The sequence below is a fragment of the Hylaeus volcanicus genome, chromosome 2, assembly GCF_026283585.1.
Source record: "Hylaeus volcanicus isolate JK05 chromosome 2, UHH_iyHylVolc1.0_haploid, whole genome shotgun sequence".
Lineage (NCBI taxonomy): Eukaryota > Metazoa > Arthropoda > Insecta > Hymenoptera > Colletidae > Hylaeus > Hylaeus volcanicus.
In genome coordinates this window covers 30,475,875-30,486,007 of record NC_071977.1, presented here as the reverse complement: position 1 = coordinate 30,486,007, position 10,133 = coordinate 30,475,875, and the positions used below count along the sequence as shown (strand labels likewise).

Here is a 10,133-nt window from a genome sequence, read left to right as displayed (position 1 = left end):
TTTAGGTCAAACTTGAAAATCAAGAGCCAGGCTCGTGATGATATTTTAGGCCAAACTTGAAAATCCCGAGTCTGACTTGGAATAAAAATATTGGGCCAAACGTAAAAATCCAATGTTTGATACCCGACTCGAACAGTCTTCTTTCTTTTACGCCTCGCGCAGGAAACATGTTGATATGTCGATGTTAACTTCCGGAAAATAACTTCCGTGAAATCGTACGTTGAATCGATCGTTGGGTGCATTCGGCAATCTCATCGGTCGAAGGTTGCGAACCGACGCTTGAATTCGATATGTGACGTGGCTTCAGGGGCACGAGGAAAGGTTTCTTTAACCGAAGAGCGCAGAAGCCGTCGCCCAGCGTGAGCAGCGAGGGTTACTTCAAGAGAACGAACGCGTCGAGACGGTCGAGCACTCGACGACGCGGGAAACGGACCTCTCAGAGAATGAAGAAGTCTCAGCCGCCTCCTCAGCGATCGGACAGCCCCGTGTGGTTCGTTCCCCCCGAAAGACGTCGTTCGAGACGTCAGAGACGAGTCTGGCGTGAGATCAGATACTTTCCGGAGAGCGAGATTCCCGTGATCGAGAGGATCGACGACTGCTCGTCGAGTCTCTCGGACGATCAGTTCGACGACCTGAAGCTCCTGCTTTCGGGGGATTTCAACGATAGGCGAGACGAGGGGGCCCTCAACTCCCTGGTCTCGTCGTCTCTGGGCTCGTTTTCCGCTACGTCTTCCTCGTCGTCGGCTTGTCCTGCGCCGAAGATCAGCGACTTCAACGAGGACAAGCTCTTCTCCGAGGAATTACGAATAAGCGGTCTTCTAGCGCGGAGAACCACCTGGCGGCCCGCGACATCGAACTACTTCGCCAGCAACCAGTTTCTCAGTTTCCTGTCGAGGGGCTCGAACGACCTCGTCGGCAAGGAAAAGACGAGGAACGAGGCGACGTACTGTAGGTGCCTCTCCTCCACCGACAGCGAGACAGAGGATGTGCCGAATCGCCTCGGCGTCGAGCGAAGAAAGACCTCGCACGCGGCGCAGAGGCAGCAGCATCTCAAACGACAGAGGTCGGGCCTCAGAAGGAGACCTCTCAGACGGAAGTCGCAGCTACGGAAGGCTTCCGGGCAGCCGGTGTTTCTCGTGCGAAAATGCTCGTCCTTGAGGAAGAGACCCAGTAAGATTTCAATCAGCCATTTTTCAAGTAACCCGTTCAAAATTCTATTCTATTACGTATACATCGTCGAGTTATTTTTACGCGAATACCCTTCGCGAAACGATATCGCGAACGAAGGGTTAATCGTCTACTCGACGTTGTTTGCTGCTGATGAAGCTACAGAGCGCGTTTAATAGGGCCAGGGGACTTTCCGAACGCGCATCCCCAACAGAGAAATTCTTCATCCGCGCTCTGACCATAACTCGACCGTGCAATAATTCCCTCGGACGTGTTCGCGTTCGTAGGTCTGGCTGCGCGCAATATGCACTTTGCCCGAAGGACCAGTCGATCCGCGTGCCGATAATTTTAACTAGCGGTTAGATAGCCCGAAGAGATACAGCCGCGCTCCGTTGCTCGGCCAGCGTCCACGTTCCGTGCTCGCAAGCGAAACGCTTGACCACCGTTCCCAAGGATGATTCGTCTCGAAGTCAGGAACCGACTAAACTTCCTCGTTCTCTCCCGCTTCCCGTCCAATTGCCACGAATTATTCTCGAAATTCGAACGGCGATCGTTTCGCGCTTAGGTTCGTCGCGGCGTACGTTCGGGATCGTTTAAACAAATTCGCCGATAACGTCGAATGGCCTAGTTTTCGTTCTGAGTCGGTGCTCGCACCTGGAAAAATCGTGTCTCGGCCGTTAGTCGATCGATTCTGAGCATTTTCTCGAGTTACGAGGCGTGACGCCGGCATGCCGACCCGTTTCGCGTCGCGCAAGACACGTGGGCAAGCTCGTTGCACCGCAGATATTCACAATGCGTAATCTCCATAAAATTTCAGGAACGAAAAACACGTTCGTTTCTTTCTCGCCGAGAATTAATCATCGTTGTCACAAACCATCGAGCTCCGCCACGAAATACCGGAGTTTATTACCGGTTACTCGTTACGATATTCCTGGAAAGACCTTCTATATACGACGCTCCCCTTTTTCTCTACCTTCTCTCTAAACTCTACCTTCTCTCTAAACTCTACCTTCGTATTCAAAGGAAATACGTCCACTTTTAATTTCACTCGTCGCTGAACGTCCACGTCTTTCACTCGTCGATGCAACGACCGAGAGATTCGTATGCTAATATCGAGGTTGCGTCCGCAAAAAAACGATCGCGTACGTCGCGACACGACGATCGAGCATCAGCGCGCCTTCGTCGTGTCGTCGACGGTGGAAAATTTGCGTATTCAGGCTGGCTTCGAAATTCTTCACCCCGGGGAATATCATTGCTCGCGCCGGACGAGGTCGCGCGAAGCCAGGTGTCTCCTTTTCCGGCTCGTATCCGCGAATTATCGCGGCGATTTCTACCGTTCGAGCGAACAGCTGGACGCGTTCACCGATCGTCCTCGGAATTCCTCGCGCCTCGTGCCGCAACGCGAGAACAAATTACCCCCGAACGAGATCAGGCGCGAGGAGCTATCGAGAGACGTCCTTTTTCGGCCGGTCGATGGAAATCGGCTCGAGAAATTGCGGTTGAGAAACTCAGACCTCTCTTATTTAGCTACTGCTAATTCGGATCAAGGTAAAACGAGCGACGGTTGACGACGAGACGTGTCGACCCGAAAATCGAATCGGAAGTACGCGCGCGATAGTCGTCTCTCGGTTTTCCTCTACCCGAAAGCCGATTGAAATCAATGAATCCACCAATCGAGTAATTAAAAAAATACACGGTACCGTCGATGCTCAGCGTTGTTTCTTTTTCAGCGCCGCATCGCGACAGCAGTTAGCTCTTGTTTCATTTCTCTTCGCGTTTCCTCGTTACGCCGCTACCCTTCTTCCATTTTAACACGTTCGTGTAGGCGCTGCTATTTGTGATTCTCGCCACCGGGTGGTACACGCCGGCTTGAACGTGTTAAAGTTGAAGTTGATTACGAAATTTGCATCGCTGGCAATTATTCCAGCAATCTTTTTCATTTTTCGTTGGCCTTGTCAAAAAACAGAACGTTACCATCGGTGTTACTTTCTCGTTTCAGGGGACATAACGCAAAAGGGCTACGAAAAGAAACGGACACGTCTACTACAGCAGTATGCCTCGAAGCAGCTGGGTGAGTCCGACTTTTCCTTTTTGCTCGCCAAAAACCTTAGCGAACGAGCTATCATGCTCATCATCGTTTCATTTTTACCAAACCAGTGAGCGCGCGCGGACGAGAAGCTCGCGTCGAAATCGTAGCAGCGCGATTCCTTTCAACGAAGAATTTCTCGTTCGATGCTCTTCGTAGCGGAGAACGTCTACCGACAATTTCGCGTTGAATTTCGTCTCGACACCCACCATCTCTGAACGATGGAAGCGTCGTGTTACCGATGACCCACGAAGAACGGAACGCGTTAATCGGTTTAACGACGCGCGAGAGGAAGCGCGATGGATTACGGCTCGTTTATTTCCTCGTGCGTGAAAAGTTTGTCGAATCTGGTCGCGGTCGTTCGTTGGCTGGTTTCCGTTTTTTTTCGAAAGCTTCTCGTCCTCGCGCGTCCATTGCGCCACATCCAGACGCAACAATCGGTCTCTCGTCGTCGTCTCGTCGTAATATTAATCGCGTTCCGATTCTCAAGAGAACGCGGGCTTGCTTTACGCGCACAATGCCGGCAGATGCAATCGTAATGGGAATAAACGGAGGTACGAGCGGACACGGCCGCCCGTTCCTCGCCTCGAGCACGGTTTTTCATCCGTCACCTTCCACCGGTTTTCCTCTCTTGCGCAAATCGTCTTATCGCGGGACCTCCGCGGCCGTTGCGCGCACCGAAGATTTTTCCATCGATTCAACGACCATTAACGCTCCTCTGACGCTCGTGTTTGTGTTGCACAATTTACGAACGCTACGACGATACGCCAATCCCGCCGGACACGTCTTTGGGTTTAATTTTTACTCGACGAACGCTCGTCTTTTATTTTTCGATAGTTCCACGATCTGTAAAGAGGTTCGGAAAAGTCGCGAACACTCGGAGGATGTTGCTCTTTAGTCGCTCCTTCGACTGTATAGAGCTCGCGATCGGTCGAACCGCTGCAATCGTATACATACGTACCGTTTAACTGTACCTGTACGCGGAAGAACCACTTCCGCGTCATCCGCTCGTTACACGCGGACGTACGTTTGCTATTGTCGGGTGCACGACTCGGTGCAAAGACACTTTTCTTACGTTCTCCGAACTTTGGACTTCCGCGTGCGTGCACCCGCGATTTTTGTTTCGACGCGTGGAACGTAGAAGAGGTCGGTTAATAAAATATTTCATCGAAACTCGTATCCACGTAAGAAATTTTCTCGGCTCTGGTTTCGAAACGGTTGCGCTCTTTCGATGTGGAACAAAACGACGCGTGCATCAACTCGAAGCTTATTCCATCTAACGGCTTAGAATATACATATATTGAATAATACATTCGCGGAACAGGTATCGCGAGTCGTTGTTAGCTCAGGAGTGGTCGTCACGCCGCGTTATATTCATAACAGAAAAAACAGGTGCAACACCGGCACGAATTAACCAAACAACTTTATTTTCTATACGTCCAGGAATTTACTTAGGTCAATGTTCGGAAATCCGCGGAACTAATCAGAAATTTACGCCTGTCGTATTAGAAAGCACTGATTTCAAGTATTTCGTACATTGATTAACCCTTTGGCCTACAACGACGAGTTCTGAAACGACGAGCCACACTCGTGATTTTCAAGTTTGGGCCAAGATGTCACCAGTCGGATTCGTGATTTTCATGTTTGGCCTGAAATATCACGAGTCAGACTCGGGGTTTTCAAATTTGGCCCAAACCTAAAATTGTCATCGCGAGCCTGACTCCTGATTCTCAAGTTTGATCTAAAGTTGTCATCACGAGTCAGACTCGGGATTTTCAAATTTGGCTCACGCCTAAAATTGTCATCGCGAGCCTGACTCCTGATTCTCAAGTTTGATCTAAAGTTGTCATCACGTGTCCGACTCGTGATTTTCAAATTTGGCTCAAGCCTAAAATTGTCATCGCGAGCCTGACTCCTGATTCTCAAGTTTGATCTAAAGTTGTCATCACGAGTCAGACTCGTGATTTTCAAATTTGGCTCAATCCTAAAATTGTCATCACGAGCCTGGCTCGTGATTTTCAAGTTTGGTCTCAAAATTTTCGTTACGAACCTGACTCGTGAAAATAGTGGTAAGAATTTTGGACCATGAACGACAACCACGAGTCTGACTCGTGAAAATAGTGGTAAGAAATTTGGACCATAAATGATAATCACGTGCCAGACTTGTGGTACTTTATTCGGACTTGCTACCTGTTTGCTTACTATGGCCCGAGCAATCTCGCGATAGCGTGTAGGTCAAGGGGTTAAAATCAATTTAGAAAAAAGAAGAAACCACCGATTCAGAATAAAAGTAACGAAAAACGAAACCGTTAGAGAATTCGAGTATCGTATAGGAAGAGTGATCCATTCCGGTATCACAAGGAGCATGCCTCGTTGCATGGACGATGATAGCGCAGATTCGATTCGGTGACGAACGATTGGTTCGTATCGGTGTATTAAAAACGAAACAGAAAGACGTGTCTCCGAGGACGGGTTCCTGAAAACAAGCGTTTCAACGCTCGAGCCGGTCTCCTCTCCGTCAGCGACTTTGCGTTTGGTTTCGCGACCATTCCAGGAGGAACACGTAACCGCGAACAAAAGGTAGCTTCCGAGGACGCATTACGTCTAACCAGTGATTATCCTGTCGCGCTATTGTATTCGCTGGTTCATCGGTTACAATAACGTTTCGTTGTCGTTTTTGAATGCCTCTTGACAATAACGTCGGGTCAACAGTTCACGGATACTCGCGTCGTCTGCACGCGATAGAACCGGGTTCGCGTCGCCTTGCTCGAGTAGTCGGCCGCGTTCCGATCAACTTTCAGCCGTAACGATCGAAATTTATTCGTTCGCAATTACCCGTTGTTAAGCACGGTTCGCGTCGCGTTCGAGTAACCGGCTCGAGTTCGATTTACGTTGGTGGTCGCCGCATTGTCACGGTTCGACCGCGGTTCACTCGCGTACCATGGAGCGGTGTCTTATCGTACGGTCCGCGACGAGAAGGACAGGGTATGCTTTCGAATGCCTTTAATTTTTAAATAAATTCTCGGAATGTATCGAAGCGAAAAAGTACCTCACTCGAGCCCAGGCTGGGAGAAGAGGAGAATTCTCCGTCGCGCGACCACTCTCGTTTTTAATTATTAAAACCGCTCCAGATACAACCGGTAGGTGGCGTAAACGCAGAGTGGGAAACGACGCGTTTCTCCCTCGTTTGAGAATCGGAACGGGAAGAGAGAGGGTGCGAGGGGAACCTTGGAAGGGTGGCTTTTGCATATATGCACGTGTGTGGCGAACAGGGGCTGGAAACGATGGAGGAGGTGTCGGCGTCCTCGGTATCGAAAGGGTCGAGAGAACGGGGTATGGAAGCGGTGGCGGTGGAGGTGGAGGTGTCGGTGTCGGTGTCGGCGTCGGCGTCGGTGTCGGTAGCCGACCACAGCCACGTGCACGCCGCACGCAACGTCGCGTCACGCACAACGAGAAGCGCTATCATTCAGGTAGCGCGACGCATTGCACGAATTCAACGTATACTTTGTTCTTTCTATTGTTGCCTCGTACCACGCCTAGAGAATTAGAGTTTAGCTGCGGGTCATGCGGGATCTGGCTACCTGCATCGGCGACCCTCCGTTAGCCATTAGAGCAACCGAAGCTGGTAGCGCTGTCGTGCACCGATTAGTTTCCCTAGGAATATATCGTTTTCATTAGTCGTTGCGATATGCGTTGGTATGTTCGCCGACCGGTGTGCATTTTTGACTGTGTGAACTCGGCCCGTGTAGCTTTCTGTTTTCTCCAGTGTTTGTTTCTCCCTTGTTTCGTTTTCTTTCGATTCATTGTTTCTACGTCCACTTTGTCACCGGTTACTGTCATTTCTGTCGAATGGAACGAACGCAAACAAGGAAGACGATCGGGTCACGCGCGACGGCTTCTTAAACTATACGTAAATATTTTCAGACGATTGATTAGGTAACAATCTGTACAGAGTGTTGATAATTCAAAAATGAATTCAGAAGCAGCTACTCTTGGGACAACCTGTATACGTATGAACAAATATAGTTTTAGAAGTTGCTTGAAAACGTACAAATATGTAAAATTAAAAATTGCACCAAAAAGTTGCGAAATCGTATTTATTATAGTTACAGAAATTATATACCCTGTTGTTCATGAAAATTGTATCTTTTGCGATAACACGAATAACAGAGAGTATTAAATTACATTAAAATCTCGCGACTCTAAGATTTCGCTAAGCGACCCATAGTTTATGGAAGCCCTGTTTCGAAACGGTTAAGTCGAAACGTCGACGAACAGCTCGCGACCGTCGAATTGTCTTCCTTGTATGCACACGTACAAGCTTCGCAAAGTACAAAATGTTGAAATCTGACTTTCGATAAAAGCTCGCGTCGCTCGTGACCGTTGGTCCGCGACAGTCGGTTCGTCGAAGAAAAGGGAAGAAGAGTTGTCTTTACGTGCGTGAAAAAACGAATTTTACGAGCAAGCCAAGCGTCGGACCGAGCGAGCCGCGAATAGCTGTCAGGCTGTCGAGCACTCGTCGGATAATTGCGACGCCGTTGGTCCTTGTCTCAATTAAGCGCGGTCCCCCTTCGGGCTTCGCGCTCTTCGTCGACGAATTTTTGTTCGCGAATCCGATCTCCGCGCGACGCCGCGATCGCGGAAACGTTGCTCGTCGCGAACAGATTCCGACACGGTGAGCGATTCTTTCCAAACGTTCGTTCGGGAAACGGAGATTTTACGGGAAGTCAGATTTCCACCTAAAAACGTTACGTAGAAAATTTTGCATCTCATAGTTACCTACACTTAGACGATGCGTGTAAATAGCGTGAAAGTTTTTCAGCGAAACTGTGTCGTCATCGGCACGACTTACCGACTGCGAGTGTGCACGGTTTAGATCTTTGTCCACGCACGTAGATATCACGTACAGTAACCACTAATCGTGCTTCGCCGAACCGACCAGATGGGTTTGTTTGATTAACATTTCGTTTAACGATTTATTTCGCTTTCTTTTTTCACTTGACTTTCGATCTCATCCGATCGCAGCTTAAGCCATCATCTTCACACGTTGCACGATTCATTTCATAATCGATCCCGGCCATTCATAAATCGTCGTTCCCGTCGTCAGCGATCGGACGTACGAGATCTTCGGAGGAGCGTGGATTTCGAAATGTTGGACGTGTTTTTTTTTTTTTTTTGTTCGATGTAGCTCGCTTGTTTGCGATCCCTCGCGCGCACCGATTCGACCGGAGACGCTTTTACACCTTAGATACCTTTGTAATTCGACTTAGCCGGGACCGGTTGTTCCACCTTCGGCCGACTCGTGATTGCGAGCGGCCATTCGTCGGCATTCTTGCGACTCGGCTCGACGTGACTCGACACAGTCGCGGACTTGCCCGCAACACCTTGATTTTTCCGCGCTCGTCATCGGTCGACTCGCGGACCGGAACATCGATCGGGATTCCGATAAATTTTCATCCGAACGGACACCGATTTCGATTCGTGACAACGTTCTCGAGATGGCTTACGAGATTTATGTTACATTTTTTTTCTCTCTCTTTCTGTCTTCTTCTTTTTTTTTTTGAGTTGCAAACGATTTCATAACCAGTCTTAAAAATGCACCGAATCGTTCCGGAGCGGTTCGAGTCACAGGTATACCTCGAGAGGTATACCTCCAGTGGTCGGGCTGGTTTCTGTGTATTTATCGTAGACAAGCGTGTGCAGTTATGGAGACATTACTGGTACCGCGACGCGGACAGCTTTGCCAGAAACCGACGTTGGGAAGATATATTATAGACAGCAAAATGACGAGATCTTTGAGAGTTGTCGCCCTTTGCAACGTGTCCGCGCGGATGGTCTTTAACGCTCGCGTACAATTTACGATATCGATCGTTTCTGCTCCGTTTGCGATGAAAACAGCGTGGGACGCGAAATACTAAAGGTTCCCTTGTTCAACCGTGACCTCCATCGTTACGCGTTGAAAGTCGCGAACGTTTTTCTAGTTCGACGAACACGCGCCGGAGAGTTTTACTTTGGAACCGTCGCGAAATCAATCGAACAAACCGGGTCGTTTCGACTTCCGATGGAAGAAAATCCGACGTAGGCTCCTGTACGTTCGTCGACGAGAACCGTCTTTGCGTCGTCTTCGTCGCGACTGACGTGTACGGGAAAATAATCGAAACGCGGCGTCGGAACTTCGCCGGCCTAGAAACTCGCGGCGTGTCTCTTTGTACGCTCGATAACGCTCGACGCGGGCTTAGCTCGGGTTAGATCCGCGCGTGAAGGCGTTCGACGTGCCCGAGTCGCGAAGAAATGACTTTCGCGCGAGGTGAATCGATTCGAACGAAATGGTAATTCATTCGACGTTCCTCGCGCGTCGATTCGCGTCCTCGAGAGCCGACGGAGTTTAAATTACGTGGAAGTTGTTGATCGAATCGCGTCGCAGGTCCACCTCCTCGTCCGACCTCCCCCCCGCGCCAGTGCAGGGCTGCGAGCAATCGATAAAAGTGAAATCGTCGCAGCTTCCGAAGGTGGAACGACCTCCGATCGTCGTCGTCGGCGGCGGCGCCGTTCGGATCCCGTCGAAAGAAACGATTCCTCCGTTCGAATATATATCGTGTCGTCCCACGAGTCGCTATAAAATGTCTGTAGTTTTTTTTTTATTAACCCTCAGAGTGGCGCCTCTAGAGTGACACGTGTAATTTAAACGGCATACAGATGATTATTAATCGAAATAATAATACATCGAGTCGCGAATGGTCGTAGATGATTCTTTTCGAAGTAGAGTTTTTGGTTTTACAGAAATTTATTAGAAAAATGGACTGGATTTGATTCTATAGAAAAATGGTTCACGCCGGCGTGTACCACCGGTGGCTCACGTTCGCGTGCCTATCAGATAGCA

The 10,133-nt window shown here is 49.4% G+C and overlaps 1 protein-coding gene across 6 annotated transcripts in view; it reads left to right on the top strand.

Moving 5' to 3' along the window:
* The window catches only part of LOC128872466 (disco-interacting protein 2), a 45,363-nt gene that overhangs the window by 17,383 nt on the left and 17,847 nt on the right, over positions 1-10,133 (top strand). For 4 of the 6 annotated variants that reach the window (XM_054115184.1, XM_054115181.1, XM_054115180.1 and 1 more), the window contains exons 2-3: positions 3,167-3,238; positions 6,526-6,723. In XM_054115184.1, coding sequence (XP_053971159.1) covers positions 3,167-3,238; positions 6,526-6,723 — 270 coding nt within the window. The remainder of the gene's footprint in view (positions 1-3,166; positions 3,239-6,525; positions 6,724-10,133) is intronic. The other 2 variants (XM_054115183.1, XM_054115182.1) reach the window with 1 other exon arrangement.